A 26,398-nucleotide genomic window follows, 5' to 3' on the forward strand; every position below is an offset into this window, starting at 1 on the left:
GGTTATTTACCGCTGCTGGAGCGGTTATTTACCCCTGCTGGGGGCGGTTATTTACCCCTGCTGGGGCGGTTATTTACCCCTGCTGGGGCGGTTATTTACCTCTGATGGGGGCGATGAAATCAGCTGTGGGGGCGGCTTTGCTCGCCGCAACATGTTTAGCATTGAGCTGGTATTTCAGGCTCGAGCAGCTTCGGTGATGAGCAAACTCCTTTTGCACAACTTGCACAGCAGTAAGTCTTTTCTAAAGTCCCATCAGGACGTTTTTTAAAGCTAAAGTTTCCCTCAGTGGACCAAGAGAAGCGGCTTCGTCGTCCATCGTTGTTGTTTACGGATGTCGCTTGTGCATCAGATTTACAGGCGTGCTAGAACACGCGAATACAAAGGTTCCGGCTCCAAACTTAAAAAAAATGTGATTAATTCCGATAAAATTTTTAACGCGTTGAAGTCTTTGTAATTAATTAATCTAAATTACCGCGTTAAAGTCCCTAATAAAAATACATTTTATTAGTTTCTTTACCTTCCACATCGTTTCATCAGTTTATTATCATTTTATCTTGTTTTTTATTAGCAGATCTTTCTTGGTTTCAGTGTGGTGTATTAAAATGTCTGTAAATGAAGCTATTGCTGGGTTTATTTTGCAGATCTTGCTGTTTCAGTACTAAAGATCGTTTAGGTTCAGTTTGGAAAACGAGGCAAGCGTTCATGTTCTTCTGTTTGAGCATCATTATCTTTATCTTCACTTCATCCAGACATCAGTAATGACATGTTCTCTATGCAGGTCACAATGAAAAAGAATACAGTTCTTAAAGGGTTCTTCCATTTGGTGACAAAACAGATTAAATACAAAAGTCAGTATAAATGAGCTGAAAATAGACCAGTGGCTCTCAGGATGTTGCTTTAAGTGTGTTTAACTATTTACTACTTAGGGCTTGTTACACATTCATATTTCAGAAGTTTGAGTTTGAAGTTAGCTCAGTGTAATGAAGTCAGGATTATTTTCCTTCATTTTAGTTGTAGTTACAGACCGAATTGGACAGAATTCTTTGAAACAGTAGTGATGGCTGAATACTGTCCTAAATACAGTCAAGTGGCTTTTATTGTTATTCCATCTATGTACAAGTACACAGTGGAGTGAATTTACGTTACTCCAGCAACAACACGGTGCAACAAGGAACAAATGAGTGCAAAGTGTGAACGTGCAGACACTGTGCAAACAAAATTGGTTGGGTTGGGGGGTTGGCTCAGTCCTTGTGAGTTTAAAAACCTGACAGCCTGCGGAATAAAGCTGTTGCAGAGTCTGGCAGTGGTGGCACGGATGCTCCGGTACCTTCTGCCAGATGGCAGCAGTGAGAAAAGTCCATGTGAGGGATGAATGGAGTCGTCCACAGCGCTGGTGGCTTTCCGTATACAATGTGTGACGTAGATGTCCATGATGGATGGGAGAGAGACCCCGATGATCTTCTCAGCTGTCCTCACTATACGATGGAGGGTCTTGCGGTCTGAGGCGGTGCAATTTCCAAACCAAGCATAGATGCAGCTGCTCAGGATGCTCTCCACAGTCCCTGAGAATGGGAGGGGGGAGATGAGCTTTCTTCAGTCTCTGCAGGAAATAGAGGCGCTGCTGGGCTCTCTTGGCTATGGAGTTGGTGCTGAGGGACCAGGTGAGGTTCTCTATGATGTATGCACTGAGGAACTTGGTGCACCTGACAATTTCCACAGCAGAGCCAGTGATGTTCAGCGGAAGGTTCCAGGGGGAGGCGTTCAGGCCCAGCAGGTTCAGTTTTCAAGTCAGCTGCTGAGGAATGACGGTGTTGAGCACTGAACTGAAGTCTATGAACCACATTCTGACATAGGTGTTTATATTGTCCTGGTGGGTGAGAGCCAGATGGAGTGTGGTGGAGATGGCATCGTCTGTTGAGCGCTTGGAGTGATATGCAAATTGCAGTGAGTCCACAATGAGAACAATGAGATCTAACTGCTCATCATTTGGCCATGAGGGACAGGGATGCAGCCTCACTTCCTGCTCTAAAATGCACCCAATGACTAAAACTCGTGTTTAGGTGTAACAGGGAGCGAGGAGGCCGTCGCATATGTGGAGATAAGCGAGATTAATTAAGGGCAAATCCATGGTCAAGACAGTCCAGGGTCACAGAGCCAACATGGATTTAAAGGAGGGGAAGGGCAGACATGACAGACCAACAATAAACAGGTTCAAACAACACACAGTAACCAGAATAACCAACAACACAGACAGATTCAAACAGAGACCAGTAACCAGACCGGGGAAAACACAGGGCTTAAATACACTAAGGGTGACAAGGGACAGATGCAAACACAGGTGGAGACAATCAGGGGTGGAGTCATGAAACAAGGACTAGAAAACCAAAACAAACTGGACATGGACAGGACTGGGACGGGCCAATCGTGACATTAGGTAGTGACATGAAGACAAGGGACAACATTTCACTTAAAAATGAAGTTTATGATGAATCAAAATTTTTCATGTTTTTATTATAAAATATCTTTAAATACAAAAAAATGTGAATATTATTGTCAGTAGTTTGAAATGTAGGGCCTCCTCTCCATAAAAATTACCCTATAAATGATCATTTGTACGTATTAAGCTCATTACTGTGTCTCAACACTTCATTTATTATAGTTGTTTCTGTGGCACTGGAGTTTGAAAGTATTTGGTACAATGATCCATGTAGCTTTGTGATAAATATTATAGATCACAGTCCAAATTCATAAACCATGCAGCATAATGCACAGTTTTCAAGGCTTATTAGAGGTGCATGGCCTTAGACACAGTTGCCAAGTTGTGATTGGACAATAGACAACTGATATGGGGTGGGGCTTAGTGAAGGACTGTTTCTTTTATCATCCAGTTAGAGAACTTGTATAAAGGAGAATTACCACTCTGTAATGTCTTCAGGGTTTCTCAAACGCTAGAGGGCGCTCCTGAGCAAGTCCAAAAATGAGCTTAGATGGAGCCTCTGAGTAAAATCATAGTTTATGAATGCTTAAACGTTTTAATATAAAACAATCCATTCATTTCCTGAACATAGAACAGCATAAATATTTACACACTGGTGTTAAATTTCTAAGAGCTTTTGAAGTTAAATAAGTTTAAATTGTGCTTAATGTACATTCATGACGTCATTGAGCACAAATAAACAATGTTTAAACCAAATTGTTTGCCAAACAATCAGCACTCAGTAGCAGTAATCCACGTGATTAATATAAAATGAAAGAAAAGTTCTGTTGAGTGATTAGAAACTATTGTAACTTGTTTTTGGCCTTTTAGCTCCATTCACCCTCATTTATTGAGGACTTGCTCACAGCTGCCCTTTGTAGTCATGTATTTGATATAATAAGGGAAATAGGAAGAAGCCAGGCTCCCCATAGACCATCTCTGATCCAATGATGTTGTGTGAAAAGATGTGGTGATTCTCGTGTTTTGGAGGAAGCACTACTTCTCAGACTGATAGGGTCCTGCAATTGGTGTGAACTTTTTTGTTAGCTCCAGTTAAATATATAAAGGTGCTGTATAAATAAAGCTGAAGCTGTTTTTCTCATTAATGATGTGCTCACTATGCAGTGAAAATAAACTCCTTACATTTGGTGAGCAGTGAAATGATCTAACACTTAAGGTGTTACTTTAATTATTACATGTTGGTTTTATTTCTGTTATGTTATTGTTTGTTAGCACTGTGTTAAACTTTCTGTAAGTCTGTTCTGTATATCAGTGTATCTAGGGATTGTAGTTAAACCAGTCCATTGAAGTCAGGATTGTTTTCTTTTGTTTTGGTTGTAGTTACAGTGAAGATTCAACAGGTCAGGATTGGTTTCTTTGTTTTGACTCCATCCAGGTTCCTCACACTTGTTTTAATTTCACACAGTTCCTGCAATATTAAGCTACAACAGTTCTTCTGTAATTTAATGTGCCTTTGGTTTCTTTTATTGTGAGTTTGATATTAAAAATAAAGTTTCTTCTAAATCACTTCAAAATCTTCCTATTTCTGTGCTAAATAACATCAACCGTTCTTCATATTTATATCACTCTCTGTGCTTCCAGATGAACGCCTGACTGAAGGCTGTGAGTTACCAAGTACATCATTTAATATGTTCATTAATCAGTGATGGGCTTTATGGCCCAGGGCGCCTGTAATTATAACTACATTCCTCTAGATGGCAGCACTAACCAGCAGTAGATGACAAACCAACTCTGACATCATCATCATTGAGGGAGAGAGAGAGAGAGAGAATGTGAATGACAGAGTGTGTGTGTATGAGAGAGAGAGAGAGAGACAGAGACAGAGAGAGAGAGAGAGAGAGAGAGAGGGCTCTGTATCTGAGTGTAACAGTAGCTTTGTTTTTTATTTACCTGTTAGATATTAAAAACAACACACCGGGTCTTTATGTATCTGATGTGTCCATGAAAATAAAACAGGAAGCTGTACTGCAGCTGCTTAACTCACTGAGATATGAAACACAAACCAAATGTTCCCCATGACACTGCTGACACTCTTCAGCACTGAATTATCTTTTCAAGAGTTTTAAAATAATTCTTTAATGTTTTAACAAGAAATTATGATTTTTCAATGAAATTTTTAAACATAATACATTAGTAAAACTTACACCTCACTGACTTTCATAAAGCCCTGTGGTGCACCGCCCACCCAAATCCATTAAGGGCCCACTGTGGACCAGCTAGTGTGGACCCAGTGTGGAGAGACCCCACCGTGGGCCTGTGTCAGGTTATCTGTGGACTAGCCCTGTGGTGTACTGCCCACCCAAATCCATTAAGGGCCCACTGTGGACCAGCTGGTGTGGACCCAGTGTGGAGAGACCCACAGTGGGCCTGTGTCAGGGTATCTGTGGACTAGCGCTGTGGTGCACCGCCCACCCAAATCCATTAGGGGCCCACTGTGGACCAGCTGGTTGTGGACCCAGTGTGGAGAGACCCACAGTGGGCCTGTGTCAGGTTATCTGTGGACTAGCCCTGTGGTGTACTGCCCACCCAAATCCATTAAGGGCCCACTGTGGACCAGCTGGTATGGACCCAGTGAGGAGAGACCCACAGTGGGCCTGTGTCAGGTCAACTATAAACTAGCCCTGTGGTGCACCGACCACCCAAAGCCATTAAGGGCCCGCTGTAGACCAGCTGGTGTGGACCCCATGTGGAGAGACCCACAGTGGGCCTGTGACAGGTTATCTGTGGACTAGCCCTGTGGTGCACCGCTCACCCAAATCCATTAAGGGCCCACTGTGGACCAGCTGGTGTGGACCCAGTGTGGAGAGACCCACAGTGGGCCTGTGACAGGTTATCTGTGGACTAGCCCTGTGGTGCACCGCTCACCCAAATCCATTAAGGGCCCACTGTGGACCAGCTGGTGTGGACCCAGTGAGGAGAGACCCACAGTAGGCCTGTGTCAGGTTATCTGTGGACTAGCCCTGTGGTGCACCGCCCACCCAAATCCATTAAGAGCCCACTGTGGACCAGCTGGTGTGGACCCAGTGTGGAGAGACCCACAGTGGGCCTGTGTTAGGCTATCTGTGGACTAGCCCTGTGGTTTTAGCATCAGAGACTCTGAGCAGTGTCATCTGATCATGCTAATGAGATGTGTGTGAGAAATGACCCCCATGCTGACTACAGACCACAAGAACAGTGAGGGTCAAAAGCTGAAGATGTTCTTAACGTCACTGCTGATATTCCTCTGCACTGAAGAACATTTCTCAGATCTTTTGATTGCTTCATCAAGAATCTGTGATTTTGCATTTGAATTAATCAGATGAAGAAACAAGACATCACGATTACATAAAGTGGAGTTTACATGGAACTAAAGAAGGAAACCACACACGGCGGTTTGACTGCAGGAAATTTAGCAGAAGCAATGACAGATCCAGTGAAACGAGAAAGAGAACAGGCAGCGTATTTGAGAAAGTCAGCAATACTTTTTAACCAGTTACAGTTTAACAGCTCAAATCGTCAGAGCCCCTCCTGCTCTCTGTAGTCGTTCTTCAGCTTCAGGGAAAGGACGTCGCCTAATGCAGGTTGGAAAGATTCTTATTGTTTGTGAAACGAGTAGAAAGTATTTTATGTATGAAAGTTTAATGGGGAGAAAAATGAACTGATACATTTGTAATGTTTTGTTATGAGCTGTTTGTCCCTCGTGGTCATTTCTAATGTAAGAGAAGCGCTGAGACACTCTGGTAGCTGAATGGAGGTTTTATTGCATGGCTTTTCAGAAATCACACAAAAGTAGATCAGTTTTAAATTGTGCTCAGGATGAATATTTAACATTAAACAAGATCAGTTCGGGAAATTGTAAATGTTTTGGAGGTGGAAGTTGATTAAAACCCATTCTGTTTGATTTTGGGCTTAGAAAAGTAACTTCACTGAATAAAAGAAAGCTGGATGTTATACTTTGCAGTGTGGATGAACATTAATTACTGATAAGATCCCAAATCTATATGGTTGACATGAGCTATTAATGGGTTTGATTCCAATTCAGTATTTAACTTGTGCATTACTGTCTAATACGGATCACTTCTGTATGTCTCTCAAGTCCTTTCATCAGTATGTAGTAGGTGACAAAATTAATGGCATATCCAGTTATTTCTGCTGTCTGGTCCTATGATAAACTAAAAGACCTGTCTAGTAACAAAAGGTTTCTTGAAAATCTGCATTTCCAGTAGATCCTCTCCAACTCTAGCTTTGCAAGTTGTGCGTTGTCTTCTAGAGTATTTGATGGGCCCATACTGGAGTTTCTGATGGGTCCGTACTGGAGTTTCTGAAGGGCCCATACTGGAGTTTCTGATGGGTCCATACTGGAGTTTCTGATGGGCCCATACTGGAGTTTCTGATGGGTCCATACTGGAGTTTCTGATGGGCCCATACTGCAAGGGTACTTGTCCTGCTGGCATGACAGTTTCTGTACCAGTCCTAAAAGAACCATAATGCATGGAAGGTTTTCCAGCTTGGATGATGCTCACAATCGGCTTCGCTTTCTCAGTCGGTCTTGCTGTTTTACCAGAACGGAGAGCAGCTGTATGATTTCCATGGTCCTTACTGTGACCATGCTGGTATGATAGTTCAGTTTGTTGGCTTGGCAATCGAATCTGCAGCAGCTCTTCTATGTTCATCAGCTTCTCTCCCTTCTCAGCTGGAGCAAACGTTTCAGCTTTCTTTTTCAATCTGAGCTGCAACTTCATACCATGTGCTGTACATGATTACACATCTCTGGCACACAACTAGTCTCAAACACCACTGTTTCTCATTTTCATTTCATTTCCTTCATCGTTTGTTTTAGGATGGCTTCATCATTCACTTTTCAGTTCAAGTGCAGGGGATAAAGCTCCAGGTTAACGTCCTCATGCTCAAGGCCCTGGTAGACCACGTTAGGGAAAATATCAGTGTCAGGTGTAGCTTTGACAGGATTAGCTGTCGTTGGGTGGACTAGATTAGTAGCTGATGAAGGATTTGCTGGAAGTGGCTGTGTGGCTTGTGTGAGGAGCACTAATCACAGTACTATCAGCATTTAAATTAACCTGGCCTCCAAGTGCATTATGCAGATTAACCCTACCATCCACACCAGCTTTGGAGTAAAAGATGGTACGGTGTGGAGAGACCCACAGTGGGCCTGTGTCAGGTCATCTGTCAACTAGCCCTGTGGTGCACCGCCCACCCAAATCCATTAAGGGCCCACTGTGGACCAGCTGGTGTGGACCCAGTGTGGAGAGACCCACAGTGGGCCTGGGTCAGGTTATCTGTGGACTAGCCCTGTGGTGCACCGCCCACCCAAATCCATTAAGAGCCCACTGTGGACCAGCTGATGTGGACCCAGTGTGGCGAGACCCCACAGTGGGCCTGTGTCAGGTTATCTGTGGACTAACACTGTGGTGCACTGCCCATCCAAATCCATTAGGGGCCCACTGTGGACCAGCTGGTGTGGACCCAGTGTGGAGAGACCTACAGTGGGCCTGTGTCAGGTACCAATGACATCATTTAACTCTAACAGCTGGGCCATTCCTGCATCCTCAGACTCTGTAACAAAGTCTTACTGTACATGAAATCTTGGATGTGCTTAAGGCAGCTTTCCTCTTCATCCATCTCAAGCATGGACAGATCCTTCCCTGCCACTGGACTTACACTCTTTGCAAGTTTGAGAAGTTCCGCCATAAGTGTGAGCAGATTATTCTTGATGGTCCAAGCGTTTTCTCTCATTGTCTGCCACCTTTTCCTCTTTCTTAACACTCGGTCCCCAGTCCAGGAGACTATTTCATGCTCTGCTCTGGATCTTCCTGTTTGTGTATAACACAGCCTTTGCTTTTCATTCCGTGCTCAGAGTAGCAAGAAAGAGTCTCACCATCGTGGTTGTCCAATGCAGCCAGATGGTGAGATTATGCTGACGTCCCGGTCAAAACAACCAAACATCTGTGAATTGCAAGCCATGCGGCATCAAGGGACTAGTAGTCCCTTTAATTAGTTGAATATTGACACACATTATATAAAGATTTACAGCTACCAGTGACCATTTATCAAGTTCACCAGTCTCACATCACAACCAGAAAAATGCAGTGTATAATATAGCTTTGTAGTAAAAAGTCTATAGTCATTAAAGTTTACTGAGGGATTCCTGGTAGCTGAGCATGTAACTGACTCTATTCTAACATTAATTCATCCTTTGGCTTGGTTGATATGGGCTCGTTGCACAACACGGCACTATAAATAGTGAATGCATAACACTACCTACTGGTGTCTCAGCTGGTAAAACACACTGACTTTCTACACATCAAAGATCAACGTCTGCCAGAGATCAAAATCAGTGATTTCCTATCATTCAGAGATTATCATCAGCACCATGAGTAAGAGACCAGGGTCTCAGAACATGTGGCAATTTAAATACATCATTACAAAGAAAAGCTGTTGGGTCCTTGCTGTGCAGTAAAATCAACATTAAATGTAACTCATATTATAGCTTTCCCACACACAATGCCTGAAACATTACCAGCATGCATTATTGCAAATATTCAGGCTTTGGGTCAAACCTACAGCCTTTAAATACCTTAATCTCACTGGGATCTGTAGTCACATCTACCTCAAACATCCCGTTGCACAGGCTGTGACTTCCTGTTTGAACATTAAACAGCTCCTTCACTTCTCAGTCATGCAGAACATAAACTCCTGCCACATTTTTCCTTCGCAAAGCTGGAAAACTTCGCCATAAAAACAAATAATCCCAGAGGAGTTCTGCTTTACCGTCAGTGCTGCATCACTTCTACACAGCAGCAGCACAGGTGCATTAACGATGGGCAGGTTTAGCCACTTAAGCAGTTTGTCTTAGAATTACATACAAAACACACTTCCATGACTTTAAAGTATTCACAAGATTAAAATGTCTGTCAGGAGAGTGATTTCTGTAAATGACTGTAGTAGCATCATCAGTGAAGGTGTATATGGTGACAAAATACTGCTGGTCTGAATGACACATGACTCTTCCTTTTCCTATTCCAGCTGATGAGGATGTGATTGATGTGATACACATCACTGATTGTGCTCTTTGGCAGATCTTGTTAAAATCCCATGCAGAAAATCCACGCCAGGGATGGGGGAGTAGCAAAGTAGCGTGCTACTTTTTGTAGTTAGCTATAAATAGCTGTAGCGGCTACAATTTCTTGTGTAGCTAAAGTGAAAATGTTCACTACAATTTCGTAACAGGGTCCAGTCAAATGAACTACAGAGCCTGCCCGTTCACTGGGCTGGTGTTATCTGCGTTGCTATGGTGACCAGCAGTCTGCACTGATCTTCAGGGTTAAAGGGTGAATTAGCATTTCTATATTAACTCCAGCGTTTACGATCTTTTATTGTTAAACTGTGTTAGAACTGTGTGTTATAATGATTTTACAGTAAAGGAGGATTATTATGTTATTTTACCCAGAAATCTAGTTTTACTGTGGAGCGATTATTCAGGCCTGATTCTCACTCCAAACAACGTCAGTGTCACTGATGAGGATTCTGAAGTTAAAGTGTTGCTGAAGTTTAATAAAGACTCTGAATGTCAGTTCATACACCGATCAGACACAATATTAGGACCACCTCCTTGTTTCTACACTCATTGTCCATCTTATCAGCTCCACTTACTGTATAGTTCCACTCTGTAGTTCTACAGTTACAGACTGTAGTCCATCTGTTTCTCTGATACTCTGTTACCCTGTTCTTCAGTGGTCAGGACCCCCATGGACCCTCACAGAGCAGGTACTATTTGGGTGGTGGATCATTCTCAGCACTGCAATAACACTGACATGGTGGCGTGTTAGTGTGTTGTGCTGGTACGAGTGGATCATACACAGCAGTGCTGCTGGAGTTTTTAAACACTGTGTCCACTCTCTGTCCACTCTATCAGACACTCCTACCTTGTCAGCCCACCTTGTAGATGTAAAGTCAGAGACAACAGCTCATCTGCTACTGAACAGTCTGTGTTGGTCATCCTCTAGTCCTTCATCAGTGGTCACAGGATGCTGCCCACAGGACGCTGCCCACAGGACGCTGCCCACAGGACGCTGCCCACAGGACGCTGTTGGCTGCATATTTTTGGTTGGTGGACTATTCTCAGTCCAGCAGTGACACTGAGGTGTTTAAAAACTCCAGCAGCACTGCTGTGTCTGATCCACTCAGACCAGCACAACAGACCACCACCACATCAGTGTAACTGCAGTGCTGAGAATGACCCACCACCCAAATAGTACCTGCTCTGTGAGGGTCCATGTGGGTCCTGACCACTGAGGATCAGGGTAATAGAGTATCAGAGAAACAGATGGACTGCAGTCTGTAACTGTAGAGCTACAAAGTGCATCTATACAGTAAGTGGAGCTGAAAGACGGAGGTGGTCAGAACGTTATGATCAGCGTATCTTCCTGAAAGGTTTTATTTCTACAGTTGACAGAGCTTTGCACAAAATTCCCTGGTTTGTCGGTTGTTTTTGTTGGTTTTGTTAGGAAAGATTTGGAATGATTGACTTTGCCTTCAGTCCTAATTGTTGTTGGATATCACGCCTTTGGGTGTGTAAGTTTGATTGGTGCAGCAGCAGTGATTTTAATAAACGCGGTTTTCTTTTTCTCCAGAAAAAAGCAGCTTTAACTGGGAGGTCCTAATATGGACTGACACCAACTACAGAACAACACAAAGACAATGTAAAAGACAGAAGTAACTGCACGTCTGAACTCAGAGCTCTTATTCTGTAATCATGAGTGTTTTTACAGATGTTGACATCTGAAACAGCATTTTAGACTCTAAATGAAGATTTTCTACATGTATTACATTCTTACTGTATATGATCACACAGGCTGACCTGCTGATCTCACTCAGAATGTCTCTGACTGTTTCTCTGCTGGTTCTGCTCTTCATCTCTGGTGAGTCTGAGCTGCTACTTCTCACTGAACTCTGTACAGTTATGAGTTTATTATTATATATGATACTGTGGTCACTTGTGCTGCCCCTCCCCTCCACACACTCACACACACTCCACCCTGCTACAAGATCCACTGTGGATTTGTCACATTGTGCGTTTTGTGCAGCTGATTATTCAAACTCAGCTGAAATGAAGCATCTTAGAAATGAGCTGAAGTGGAGACTTTATGCAGCATTTTTACTGACTGAGACCCAAACAGTGAGAATTTACACATTTCTATGTTTTGTGTTGCAGGAGTTGTTGCTCAGAATGGGTGGGGTGTGGATTACAAAGATAAGTCTATCTGTGCTCTAAAGGGGTCTACAGTGACCATGCGCTGCACTTACACATATCCAAGAGGTCGCGTAGTCCTAAGAGCTTTCTGGACCAAACAGTGGGGTCAAGCTTCAGAGCCTCCTGATCTATTAGATGATCCAGATTACAGAGGCAGAGTTCAGTACCTCGGAGATAAACAACACGACTGCACTCTCAGACTGAGGAATGTGAGAGAAACTGATCAAAGTAAATATTACTTCAGATTTACAACAGACCACCATGAAGGAAAGTATCAAGGTGCAAGTGGAGTTGATCTTTCAGTCACAGGTAAGATCCATCAGCAGAAATAAGACACTGGACTTCATTCACTGGTGGTCAGCAGGGATATTTAACTAACACTGAAAGTCCAATTACTTCAAATTTCTTGTTTGCATTTCAATCAAATGATTAGAAGTCCAGACAACTAATAAAATAAAATAAGACCCATCAATATATATTCTGTTATGACCCCGCATTGGGCCTATAGCACTGTGGGGTCAGTATCATGGATAAAAGCATGAGGAACAGATAAAAGACTTCATGTTACTATGTAATAAAAACCAACAGTAATAAAAATGCTGTGCTGCAATGTCCAGATATCCAGTACCACACTGGAAGAACCAGACTGTGGACAGGACAGAAGGACAGAACCTCACCCACACCCTCTGACCCAGGAGCTAGACAGAGTAGACTTCTATGGGCTGCACATCCCTCTGACCTTGAACTCTTGTAAGCTTAGGTCAGGGGTTCATGCTGGCAGAGACAAAGTCTCCTCTAAACAAAGTTAGTGCTGGTAAAACACCCAACCAAAGCATGCAGGCAGCACAAGAGCTGCAGTCCCTAGTTAAATATAGTTAAAAGCCTTCAGGTCAAACACCATGACTAAAGTTCTCCCCCAACACAGGAGACAAGCTCATGTAAACTAGAGTGAAGGAACTACTGATAAAATACCTAAAACAAACACACTTTAATACGAGAGATTATAAACACACCCTCCCTCTCCAGCCGTCTTAAAGACCTCCTTTTATGGCATAGAGTCCTCCCCTCAATTACACTAATGATCAATTATCTGATTAGTCAGAGGTCCTGCACATGGATGATGGAACAGGCAGATACACCTGAGAGAGAGAGAGAGAGAGAGAGAGAGAGAGAGAGAGAGAGAGAGAGAGAGAGAGAGAGAGAGAGAGAGAGAGAGCAACAGAGGAGGGGAGAGAGGAAGAGAGAGAGTGAGAGAGACAGAGAGAGAAAGAGAGAGAGAGGAGAGATAAAGAAAGAGAGAGGAGAGAGAGAGAGAAAGAGAGAAAGAAAAAGAGAGAGAGAGAGAAACAGAGGAAGAGAGAGAGAGACAGAGTGAGAGAGAGAGAGACAGAGAGACCGAGAGAGAGCGAGACAGAGACAGAGAGAGAGAGAGAGAGAGGAGAAGAGTGAGAGCAACAGAGAGAGTGAGAGAGAGAGACAGAGAGAGAGAGATAGATAGAGAGAGGAGAGAGAGAGAGAGAGAGAGAGAGAGAGAGAGAGAAATAGACCGAGAGAGAGACAGAGAAGAAGAGTGAGAGAGAGACAGAGTGAGAGCAACAGAGAGAGAGATTGAGAGTGAGAGAGACAGAGAGAGAGAGAGGAGAGAGAGAGAGGGAGAGAGAGAGAGAGAAAGAGAGAGCGAGAGAGATCGAGAGAGAGAGAGAGACGGAGAGAAAGAGAGAGACAGAGAGAGAGAGAGATAGAGAGAGAGATAGAGAGAGATAGAGAAAGAGGAGAGAGTCAGAGAGACAGAGAGAGACAGAGAGAGAGAGAGAGGAAGAGAGAGAGACAGAGAGGAGAGAGTGAGAGAGAGAGGAGAGAGAGAGAGCGAGAGAGAGAGAGAGAGAGAGACAGATAGAGAGTCAGAGAGACAGAGAGAGAGAGAGGAAGAGAGAGAGAGAGAGAGGAGAGAGAGAGAGAGAGAGAGAGAGGAGAGAGAGATAGAGAGAGAGAGAAAATGTTTGTGTTGATCTGTAACGATTTGAATGAATATCATTTTAATTTCTAATGAACCTTCTGAAGTTAGATGGCCGCTGACTGTTGTAACACGTTTTAAAATATTTGTCTATAAATGTTTTTAAATAATTTTTTAAAGAAAAATGAAGGAAATTGAATCTAAAGGTTCAGTAAACAGAAGTGAATGTTTGAAATATGAGGCGTCAAATTCATTTTTCACGTCTGCCTCATGGATCATCAAACAGTGGTGTAGAGCTGTTCTAGTAGCAGGTACCGTTCTACTGCAGTAGCTTAGCATCTCATACAGCTCAGCACAGCGCAGGTTCATTCCAGCTCACTGGAGCTTCACTGACACGAGTTTACAGGATCAAGACTCCAATCTGAATCCGCCTGAGTAAAGCTGTGCTGTGTGTGGAGCTTTTAGCTGAAGCTACTTTTAACTTATATCCCTGTTAGTGTTGCCGGCCTCAGGCCTAGGAGAACCTGGGCCGTGCACAATATGGTATCATAACAGCGAATGGCTGTATGATGGCAGGATGTGGTCTCTCTCTCTCTCTCTCTCTCTCTCTCTGTCTCTGACTCTCTCACTCGCTCTCTATCTGTCTGTCTCTCGCTCTCTCTCTCTCTCTCTCTCACTCTCTCTCTCTCTCTCTCGCTCTCTCTCTCTGTCTGTCTCTCTTTCTCTCTCTCTCGCTCTCTCTCTCACTCTCTCTCTCTCTCTCTCTCTCTCTCTCTGTCTCTCTCACTCTCTCTCTCTCTCTCTCTCTCTCTCTCTCTCTGTCTCTCTCTCGCTTTCTCTAAAATGAAAAGGAAAACCAACACAGCCCATTTTCCTGTCGGTTCAACCTAAGAATATAAATATAACGCCTTTCTCTTAAAAGACTAAATGATTTTATATTCTCAGATCTGTCAGCAAAAATATTTAAATATTAATAATCACCATTTATACACTGTTGATTGTTAATGAGTGTTGAGGTTTAGGAATTCTGCTGTGTCATTTTCAGTGTCTATATATATATATAATATTACATAAAGCAGTTCAGAGTCAGAGTCTGATCTCACTGATCAGATAATCCTTTATTAGACCCACAACAGGGGAAATTCACACTGCTAATGTGCTAATGTGTAATAACGGTTAATCTCCCTCAGATCACTGTAGATTTATATGTTATGTCCAGTGGTCAAATCTGAGCTGCTGCCAGCTTCATGATTTAGATTTACCCAGCTGACTCAGCGAGTGTGAGTCTCCACAGTGTGAGTTTGTTTCCTCTGGTTCTCAGATCTCCGGGTGGAGGTTCCTGAGAGAGTGATAGAGGGAGATGAAGTCACTCTCACATGTAAAACCAGCTCCAGTGTGTCTGACAGACCAACATTCACCTGGTACAGAAATGGAAGTTCTTTATCCTCCAGTACTGACCAGCTCCACCTGCAGCCGGTCAGCAGGAAGGATGCAGGCAGGTATCGCTGTGCTGTACTGGATCAGAACCTTCGCTCTCCTGAGGTCACTCTTAATGTGAGATGTAAGTCCAGATTCATTCATTCAGTCTCAGAACACAAACTAAGCTGAGGCTTCGTGCTGAACTGTCTGTGATGAAGCTCAGCCCAGCAGCTGATCTCTTTAGACAGTAATATATCACTGAGTACCTGCAGTAAATATCCATTAGGATGGCACTGTAATATCTGTACAGACAGAACTCACACACTTTAACTATGAAACTATAGTTAATAATCTCAGTCCTGCAGATTCTGTTCACTGAATGTTTTCATGTTTTCCTGCTCTAACACTCCTGAGCTCATGAAGGACTTTGGGATTAGCTAAAGTTTTGCTGTAAGAGCATGAAAACCTCTCTACTCTCCTCCTGACGCTTCCTATGTTATGTGTTAGTCTGTATATATAATGCAGTAATAATAGTTTATATTTCAGTTTTAAACTGAGGAAAAAAACCAGACGTGCACATCAGACAGTCATGAGTCAGATCTGAGTCAGTGACTCGAGTCACCAGAGCACTGTGTCCAGTATTTTACTTTAATTAAGGAGGCTTTAGTAAAGACCATCACCTACCTTAACTGTGTAAGTCTGATTGAACTCATGAAGTCATTAGTTTTTTATTGATCCTTAAAGAACCAAGAAACATTTGGGAAAGTTTCATTCAGAGTCTTTGGTAAAACTGATCTACAAGCTGGAAGAACAGTGATCTTCATACGCTGAACTGAATGATGTGCATCTGTAATAAAACATATAAAACATATTTCTACACTACATTTATAATTTGACTACTTAAACAGAAAAGCACCTCCATAAAGTGTGATGTGTCTTTCTACCTCTAGATCCTCCAAAGAGCGTCTCAGTGTCCATCAGTCCCTCTGGTGTAATACTGGAGGGCAGTTCAGTGACTCTGACCTGCAGCAGTGATGGAAACCCACCTGTGGAATATAACTGGATTAAAGGAACATCATCAGTAGGAAAAGGAAAAACTTACACAAAGAAGAAGATCAGCTCTGTGGACAGTGGAGAATACAAGTGCAGGTCCAGTAATGAACATGGAGAGAAACTCTCTGAAGCTCTAACTCTGAATGTTTTGTGTGAGTAAATCCTCCTCAATCAAATAAAACCATTGTTTAAATTATCGTTAATCAGCTTTACTGCAGAATTTTGTGAAAGTGCTGAAATACTTGGCGCCCCCTGCTGTACAGGATTCCTCCAACAGTTCTGAAATACATTACATCAGTTCTTCAAAGCACACCTGAGAAATCACTGCTTAGAACTGGAGAACCACAATTTATAAAGCCTTTCAGAGTCAGAGTCTGATCTCACTGATCAGATAATCCTTTATTAGTCCCACAACAGGGGAAATTCACACTGCTAATGTGCTAATGTGTAATAACGGTTAATCTCCCTCAGATCACTGTAGATTTATATGTTATGTCCAGTGGTCAAATCTGAGCTGCTGCCAGCTTCATGATTTAGATTTACCCAGCTGACTCAGCGAGTGTGAGTCTCCACAGTGTGAGTTTGTTTTCTCTGGTTCTCAGATCTCCAGGTGGAGGTTCCTGAGAGAGTGATAGAGGGAGATGAAGTCACTCTCACATGTAAAACCAGCTTCAGTCTGTCTGACAGACCAACATTCACCTGGTACAGAAACGGACATCCTTTATCCTCCAATACTGACCAGCTCCACCTGCAGCCGGTCAGCAGGGAGGATGCAGGCAGTTATGACTGTGCTGTATGGAGTAAGAACCTTTACTCTCCTGAGGTCACTCTTAATGTGAGATGTAAGTCCAGATTCATTCATTCAGTCTCAGAACACAAACTAAGCTGAGGCTTCGTGCTGAACTGTCTGTGATGAAGCTCAGCCCAGCAGCTGATCTCTTTAGACAGTAATATATCACTGAGTACCTGCAGTAAATATCCATTAGGATGGCACTGTAATATCTGTACAGACAGAACTCACACACTTTAACTGTGACACTATAGTTAATAATCTCAGTCCTGCAGATTCTGTTCACTGAATGTTTTCATGTTTTCCTGCTCTAACACTCCTGAGCTCATGAAGGACTTTGGGATTAGCTAAAGTTTTGCTGTAAGAGCATGAAAACCTCTCTACTCTCCTCCTGACGCTTCCTATGTTATGTGTTAGTCTGTATATATAATGCAGTAATAATAGTTTATATTTCAGTTTTAAACTGAGGAAAAAAACCAGACGTGCACATCAGACAGTCATGAGTCAGATCTGAGTCAGTGACTCGAGTCACCAGAGCACTGTGTCCAGTATTTTACTTTAATTAAGGAGGCTTTAGTAAAGACCATCACCTACCTTAACTGTGTAAGTCTGATTGAACTCATGAAGTCATTAGTTTTTTATTGATCCTTAAAGAACCAAGAAACATTTGGGAAAGTTTCATTCAGAGTCTTTGGTAAAACTGATCTACAAGCTGGAAGAACAGTGATCTTCATACGCTGAACTGAATGATGTGCATCTGTAATAAAACATATAAACATATTTCTACACTACATTTATAGTTTGACTAATTAAACAGAAAAGCACCTCCATAAAGTGTGATGTGTCTTTCTACCTCTAGATCCTCCAAAGAGCATCTCAGTGTCCATCAGTCCCTCTGGTGAAATAGTGGAGGGCAGGTCAGTGAATCTGACCTGCCGCAGTGATGCAAACCCACCTGTGCAGAACTACACCTGGTTTAAAGGAACATCATCAGTAGGAAAAGGAGAAACTTACACAATGAAGAAGATCAGCTCTGTGGACAGTGGAGAATACAAGTGCAGGTCCAGTAATGAACATGGAGAGAAACTCTCTGAAGCTCTAACTCTGAATGTTTTGTGTGAGTTTGTGTTTATTTGTTCCAGTTGTTCATTATTTTGTAGAAATTCTCTTTCATAAACATTTACTGTCATGTCATGACTACATCATGCAGTTCTTCTGTGACTTCTAGATCCTCCAAAGAGTGTCTCAGTGTCCATCAGTCCCTCTGGTGAAACAGAGGGCAGTTCAGTGAATCTGACCTGCAGCAGTGATGCAAACCCACCTGTGCAGAACTACACCTGGTTTAAAGAAGGTGGAAGCTCACCTGTAGGATCTGGACACAGTTACAGGGCTCCACAGAGAGGATCCTACTACTGTGAGGCTCAGAATGAACACGGATCTCAGAAATCAGCTGCAGTGACTGTAAAAGGTGTTATTGATGGAAAACACAGCCTGAATAACATTTAATAACATTCATAATAATTAGCATCACTTTAAACTTTAACACTCATCTGCACACAGGGGTCTGGAATTCAGCTCTATATGCAGTTATTGGAGTCACAGCTGGATGTGGATTTTTATCTGTTATCATTGCTGTTTTTTGTGTAAGGTAAGTAAACAAATCTTCACAAAGAGCTATAAATATGAACATTAATGTAGATTATTAGACCTCATTTAAAAGTTTTTAATCATTGAAACCAGGATTTTTAATGTATCTGAAAAAAATTATCTGGTAGTTTATGAACAATATTATTGTTAATATTAAAATTATTACTTTTTATACTGTTACTTTTCAGGAGAAAGAGAAGAGGCAGTTCAGCTGATGATAAAAACCAGACACAGGCAAGTCAGTTACTACACAAGAACATGTTCAGCAGTTTGAGATTTAGTGACATCTTTCCTTTTGTTTTAGCTCTGGGTAAAATGTGTGGTTGAATTGTAGGCTTCATAACGTCTGAACAGTTTAAGCAACAGACGTGATACACATATCAGACCATTCAGCAGACCTGGTCCAAACTAGTGAGCATGACATCACTGAGCTGTGATGTCAGCATCAATGAGCAATTTGGTTCAGAAAATCACCCACAATCCTGATATTATTGCTCTGCTTTTAACCTTCATATTCCAACAAAGGGTTAAAACAGTGACGTGACTCACACATCAGACCACTCATCAGACTCTCCCTCACCATTCAGAGTGATTTCATCCACCTGTGTCCTTCCATCAGCCAGCAGTCCAGCTCTAAATTCACCTAAACCCACTCGCTACTGTTACATATCTGCTTTTAGCTTCATGTTATAAACAAAGGGTTAAATAAAGCGAGAAGATTCACATCAGAACACTCAGAGGAACCCGCCATCATCAGTCAGAGTCAGAGAAACCATCTCGAACATCCCACAACCCACAACACAACTACAGCACAAACACACAGCCAGATCACTGTAAAACTGCTATTAGCTCTGATTCAGCCTTCATAGGACAACTTCTTCTTCTTTCGGCTGCTCCCTTTAGGGGTCGCCACAGCGGATCATCTGCCTCCATCTTGCCCTATCCATTGCCTCCTCTACTTTTACACCAACCATCTCCATGTCCACCTTCACTACATCCATAAACCTTCTCTGAGGTCCACCTCTTCTCCTTCTACCCGGCATCTCCATCTGCAACATTCTTTGACCAATATATCCACTATTCCTCCTGAACACATGTCCAAACCATCTCAACCTGGCCTCTCTGGCTTTATCTCCAAACTGCTCCACCTTCACTGTCCCTGTGATCTGATCATTTCTAATCTTGTCCATTCTTGTCACTCCCAACGAAAATCTCAGCATCTTTATCTCCGCCACCTCCAGCTCAGCCTCCTGTCTTTTAGACAGAGCCACAGTCTCCAAACCATACATCATAGCAGGACGCACTGCTGTCTTGTAAACCTTCCCTTTCACTCTTGCTGCTATCCTTCTGTCACACATCAGCCCTCACACCCGTCTCCACCCACTCCATCCTGCCTGCACCGTCTTCTTCGCCTCTTTTCTACACTGTCCATTGCCCTGGATGGTTGATCCAAGATATTTGAAGTCATCCACCTTTACGACCTCTACTCCTTGCATCTTCACCTTTCCACCTGCCTCCCTCTCATTCACACACATGTATTCCGTCTTATCTCTACTGACCTTCATTCCTCTCCTCTCCAGTGCAAACCTCCACCTCTCCAGATTCTCTTCCACCTGCTCTCTACTCTCACCACAGATTACAATGTCATCTGCAAACATCATGGTCCATGGAGCCTCCTGCCTGACCTCATCTGTCAACCTGTCCATCACCATTGCAAGCAAGAAGGGGCTCAAAGCTGATCCCTGATGTAACCCTACCTTCACCTTGAAACCATTTGTCACTCCAACTGCATACCTCACCACTGTGTCACTATCCTCATACATGTCCTGCACCACCCTAACATACTTTTCAGCTACACCTGACTTCCTCATACAGTACCACAGTTCCTCTCTTGGCACCCTATCATATGCCTTCTCTAGATCCACAAAGAGACAATGTAGCTCCTTCTGACCTTCTCTGTACTTCTCTACCAACACTCTCAACGCAAAAATTGCATCTGTGGTACTCTTTCTGGGCATGAAACCAAACTGCTGCTCACTGATCTGAACCTCTCGCCTTAGCCTTGCTTCAACAACTCTTTCCCATACCTTCATGGTGTGGCTCATCAACTTTATACCTCTGTAGTTACTGCAGCTCTGCACATCACCCTTGTTCTTAATGGGGACCAATACACTGCTTCTCCACTCATCAGGCATCCTCTCACTCGCCAGGATTTTGTTAAACAACCTGGTTAAAAAGTCCACTGCCTTCTCTGCTAAACATCTCCATACCTCCACAGGTATGTGATCTGGACCAACTGCCTTTCCATTCTTCATCCTTTTTAAAGCTGCCCTCACTTCCACCTTACTAATTCTCTGCACTTCCTGATCCACTATCTCTCCCCGCGTTGTCCTCCTCTCTCGTTTTCCTCATTCATTAGTTCTTCAAAGTACTCCTTCCATCTACTCAACACTCTCTGTTCACTCACTAGTACATTTCCCTCTCTATCCTTTAGCAGCCTAACCTGCTGTACATCCTTTCCAGCTCTATCTCTCTGTTTAGCCAAACGATACAAGTCCTTTACTCCTTCTTTACTGTCCAGCCTCTCATACAGCTCATCATAGGCCTGAGCCTTTGCCTTTGCCACCATCCTTCATCTGTCTGGTTATCCCACTGTTTTTAGCTGCCTTCTTCTTCTGAATAATCTCCTGGACTTCCTCATTCCACCATCAACTTTCCTTGTCTTCTTTCCTCTGACCAGATGAAACACCCAACACATTCTTCCCAGTTTCTCTCACCACCTTAGCTGTAGTTTCCCAGTCCTCAGGTAGCTCCTCACTGTCCCCAAGGGCCTGTTGCAATTTTTTCCTGAACTGCCTTCAACCATCCTCCTCCTTCAGCTTCCACCATCTAATCTTTGGCTCTGTCTTCACTCTCTTCCTCTTCTTTGTTTATAATCTCATTCTACAGATAACCACCCTGTGCTGCCTTGCTACAGCACCTGGTACCACTTTACAATCTCCAATCTCCTTTAGGTGGCATCTCCTGCTAAGGATATAATCCACCTGTGTGCACCTCCCTCCACTCTTGTATGTCACCCTGTGTTCTTCCCTCACTTCCAGTTTGAATCCACCTCCAATGTTCCTTCATATGATAACAAAAGACTTCAAACATCACAGCTCAGCAGGACTTACCCTGTGTGTTCAGAGTGACTTTCTGAAGTTTCAGTGAAGATCCAGTCAGTGATCTATTTGAGAAAACTACCGTTCAGATCTTCAGATACTTCCATTTAAATGACCAATTTAAAGTAGGCAGTAATCAGAGTAGAATTCCTGATAATCAGAAATTTACAGATAAATACAACCAAATATACCACCACAGCACACTTAAACATGGCATAGAAACATGACTGCAAACGCTGGCCAGATGCTTCATGCCTGTGTCAGTGCTGAGAGAGTAGGGGTTGAGGACGGAGAAACACCACGGAAGAATTTCCTTAATCTCGTGTGTGGACCTTACATATGAATAAAATCTATGATCTGTTCTTGATGTTTATCAGTGAGAACCCAAACTGCTCATGTTCTCCAACTCTCCTCTCTCCAGAGCGTTGATCCTAATGCTAAGGAGGACACGTACACACCTCTTGACCCCATGTCCAGGTCCTCTGATGATTTGTACAACACACTTGCAGTAAGTGTTTCTTTAGTGGGCTATTGCAGAGTAAACACTACACTCTGCAGTGTAGAGGTGCTCCAGCAGCTGGAGTCATTACAGATCTCCACCTGTAGATGGCAGTACTGATCTAAGACGTGTCTGTAGAGAAGCACAGGTGTGGAGTAAGAGTGCTGTCCAAGGTGCTGATTCTGAGCTCTGCAGTTTGGGCTCTACAGCTCAGTCTGAGATTCAGTCTCAGAACCTCCACACGGAGAAACACTAACACTTCACGAACTACAGAACAAAAATCATTCAAATGTTTCAGTCTGTAGTGTAAATGTTCTTGATGTTTATCAGTGAGAACTCAAACTGCTCCTGTTCTCTAACTCTCCTCTGTCCAGAACGTTGACCCTAATGCTAAGGATGACATCAACACAGCTCTTGACCCCGTGTCCAGGTCCTCTGATGATGTGTACAACACACTTGCAGTAAGTGTCTCTTCAGAAACTCAGTTCAGTCAGACGTTCAGATTTATAAAGAATTCCTACAAAGTCCACATTTCTTCATTTCTCCACCTCTGCTTCATTCTCTCTTTCCCTCACACAGACTATTCATTCCAGTCCTTGTGATGATCTGTCCTCAGCTCTGGATCCTCAGTCTCGCTCTCCTGAGTACGACACTCTAGCAGTGAGTGAATCCACTTGTACTGATGAGTGTTTTGTAGCTGCTGGAACTGATAGACTTTAAGCTACAGCAGCGTCTCCACTTTGGAGGCTCCTTCACACCATCATGTGTGGAGTTTTAACTGGGACGAATCTGATTTCTTTGCTCTTCCGATGTCATCGTTTATCTTAGGATCACTGGATAGCAGTTATTATTATTATTATTATTATTATTATTATTATATTTTTCCCCAATTATTTTTGACTCCCAGCCACAGATGACTGTAGCATCACCAAGGATTGAGCTCATGATCCCCTGATGATGGGGGCAACACTTAGACAGTTACACTACTTGAAAGCCTGCCTTACTATAATAATAATAATAATAATAATAACAACATTTGAAACTGGGTCAGCTTGATAATGTATATGTATGTTTGTGTCTGTTTTTTTCTTTCAGACTGTCAGAAACAAACACTGAAACCGTCACCATGGAAACCACCCAAACTGAAGTGAACCACCCATCGAAATCAGATGAGCAAGAGAGAGATAGAGAGAGAGAGAGAGAGAGATATATAAAGAGAGATAGAGAGAGGTTTTATATCTTATTTTCTTCTATTTAATTTTTTCCACTCATAATCTTTGTGTGGGCTGTTTTTTTATGACTATGCATTCAAAATCCCAGAAAGGTGAAGAAAAAAAATCTGTAAACATTTTTTTCATATTATAGACGAAACACAGTGATCTGCAGCATATTAGCTCTAGAAAGTACACAGATACAGTCATGTGCAAAAGTTTGAGCCCTCCCAGTCAAATGACACGTTTAGCTGATTTTCTAAGGGAACAAAACTAAAAATGGCATTTTTCTGTTTTTGACTGAGCCTCTGACCCTTTAGTCTGAAAATGAATGAACTGTTTATCTTCTATTATCGCCCAGTGATGCTGTGTGTCTCAGAGGAAGCAGGTGCTGGGACTCACCCTCACCTCCCTTTTTGTTTGACCTGTTGGGCTTTGTTTACCGGTAGTGTAGTGAGGGAGGTGTTGTTGTAGTTTCTTTTTCTTTTCTTTTGTTAGGTAAGTTACTTTTCTTTTATTGTTATTAGGCTCTTTTGTTTGTTGTTTTGGGCCTTGGGTCTCCCTGAAGTTGTTTCCTTTGTTTTGTTTTTTGTTTCAGTGGCTTGTTGAGAATAAGTTCGATGACAGAAGGAAACAGCAAAGCATTGAATAAACTGTCAAACAAGTATTTGATGTGTTCTTAATATCTCTTATTTTGGTTTGTTTTGGTCTGGCGTTTGGGTGGACAGTCTTGTTTCTTTGTGCGTCTTACCCCTAGGAGACGCAACACACTCGTTTAGGTAAGTGATTCAAATCTGTCATTAATGTGGTGAACCGGCGTCCTGAAATGACCCTCATGTGCATCATCAGCACAAACTAACGAGCAGAACGAGCTTCGCTGAGAAGATCATTAACTCTGATCAGCTCTCAGCTTCATTATTAGAGCCAGATGAAGGAGGAAAAGGTGAGACGAGCTGCTTTTCCACCGTTTACAGGCTTTGACTTCTGTTCGGCGCTGCTGCCAGAGTAACGCTGAATGACGGCGCACGCCGAGGGTCACATTCAGGTCACATGGCCACAAATCAGATACGTATCCAATCTCGGACCTCATATGACAGTGACTCAGGTCTGATTTGTGTATCCATACAGCTCTGAAAACATCAGGTTTGAGTCACTGCAGGGCAAAAAATCGGGATTTGTGCCACTTCAGCCTGGTAATGTGAACACAGCCTGAGAGTGCTAAAATATTTCATTTCAGAATCATTTACACACATTAAGAACCGCGTAGAGATGGGAAATGACTCACCAAGGGTAAAGGTAACACAGGGCTTAAATACACTAAGGGTGTCAAGGGACAAATGCAAACACAGGTGGAGACAATCAGGGGTGGTCATGAAATAAGGACTAGAAAACCAAAACAAACGCACATGGACAGGACTGGGACGGCCAATCGTGACATTAGGTAGTGACATGAAGACACGGGACAACATTTCACTTAAAAATGATTAAGCTAAATTTTTCATGTTTTTATTATAAAAAAAAAATATATCTTTAAATACAAAAAATGTGAATATTATTGTCAGTAGTTTGAAATGTATATCTATAAATGATCATTTGTATGTATTAAGCTCATTACTGTGTCTCAACACTTCATTTATTATAGTTGTTCTCTGTGGCACTGGAGTTTGAAAGTATTTGGTACAATGATCCATGTAGCTTTGTGATAAACATTATAGATCACAGTCCAAATTCATAAACCATGCGGCATAATGCACAGTTTTCAAGGCTTATTAGAGGTGCATGGCCTTAGACACAGTTGCCAAGTTGTGATTGGACAATAGACAACTGATATGGGGTGGGGCTTAGTGAAGGACTGTTTCTTTTATCTTCCAGTTAGAGAACTTGTATAAAGGAGAATTACCACTCTGTAATGTCGTCAGGGTTTCCCAAATGCTAAGGGTTTCTCAAAGAGCTTTTGAAGTTAAATAAGTTTAAAATGGTGCTTCATGTACATTCATGACATCATTGAGCACAAATAAAAAATGAGCGGCTCTGTTTGCCAAACAATCAGTAGCAGTAATCTATGTGATTAATCTAAAATGAAAGAAAAGTTCTGTTGAGTGATTAGAAACTATTGTAACTTGTTTTTGGCCTTTTAGCTCCATTCACCCTCATTTATTGAGGACTTGATCACAGGTGTCCTTTGTAGTCATGTATTTGATATAATAAGGGAAATAGGAAGAAGCCAGGCTCCCCATAAACCAGCTCTGATCCAATGATGTTGTGTGAAAAGATGTGGTGATTCTCATGTCTTGGAGGAAGCACTACTTCTCAGACTGATAGGGTCCTGCAATTGGTGTGAACTTTTTTGTTAGCTCCAGTTAAATATATAAAGGTGCTGTATAAATAAAGCTGAAGCTGTTTTTCTCATTAATGATGTGCTCAATATGCAGTGAAAATAAACTCCTTACATTTGGTGGGCAGTGAAATGATCTAACTCTTAAGATGTTACTTTAATTATTAAATGTTGGTTTTATTTCTGTTGTGTTATTGTTTGTTAGCACTGTGTTAAACTTTCTGTAAGTCTGTTCTGTATATCAGTGTATCTAGGGATTGTAGTTAAACCAGTCCATTGAAGTCAGGATTGTTTTCTTTTGTTTTGGTTGTAGTTACAGTGAAGATTCAACAGGTCAGGATTAGTTTCTTTGTTTTGACTCCATCCAGGTTCCTCACACTTGTTTTAATTTCACACAGTTCCTGCAATATTAAGCTACAACAGTTCTTCTGTAATTTAATGTGCCTTTGGTTTCTTTTATTGTGAGTTCGATATTAAAAATAAAGTTTCTTCTAAATCGCTTCAAAATGTTAATCTTCCTATTTCTGTGCTAAATAACATCAACCGTTCTTCATATTTATATCACTCTCTGTGCTTCCAGAT

At 42.4% G+C, this 26,398-nt stretch overlaps 1 protein-coding gene across 3 annotated transcripts; it reads left to right on the forward strand.

Moving 5' to 3' along the window:
- The first annotated feature begins 6,028 nt into the window (after positions 1 to 6,028).
- On the forward strand, positions 6,029 to 23,481 carry LOC108412697 (B-cell receptor CD22-like). 3 transcript variants are annotated; one of them, XM_037543795.1, is made up of 13 exons: positions 6,029 to 6,057; positions 11,349 to 11,415; positions 11,709 to 12,056; positions 15,023 to 15,262; positions 16,071 to 16,325; positions 17,823 to 18,080; positions 18,192 to 18,431; positions 18,524 to 18,611; positions 18,799 to 18,844; positions 22,193 to 22,279; positions 22,645 to 22,731; positions 22,850 to 22,930; positions 23,366 to 23,470. In XM_037543795.1, the coding sequence occupies exons 1-13, from the start codon at positions 6,052 to 6,054 to the stop codon at positions 23,384 to 23,386; spliced, it is 1,824 nt and encodes a 607-aa protein (XP_037399692.1). In that variant the 5' UTR covers positions 6,029 to 6,051; the 3' UTR covers positions 23,387 to 23,470. The 3 variants fall into 3 exon arrangements, with proteins under 3 accessions (XP_037399692.1, XP_037399693.1, XP_037399694.1); XM_037543796.1 differs by lacking the exon at positions 22,850 to 22,930 and having other exon boundaries at positions 23,366 to 23,481; XM_037543797.1 differs by lacking the exon at positions 22,645 to 22,731.
- Positions 23,482 to 26,398: the final 2,917 nt, after the last annotated feature.

This window comes from Pygocentrus nattereri, chromosome 12, assembly GCF_015220715.1.
Source record: "Pygocentrus nattereri isolate fPygNat1 chromosome 12, fPygNat1.pri, whole genome shotgun sequence".
NCBI lineage: Eukaryota > Metazoa > Chordata > Actinopteri > Characiformes > Serrasalmidae > Pygocentrus > Pygocentrus nattereri.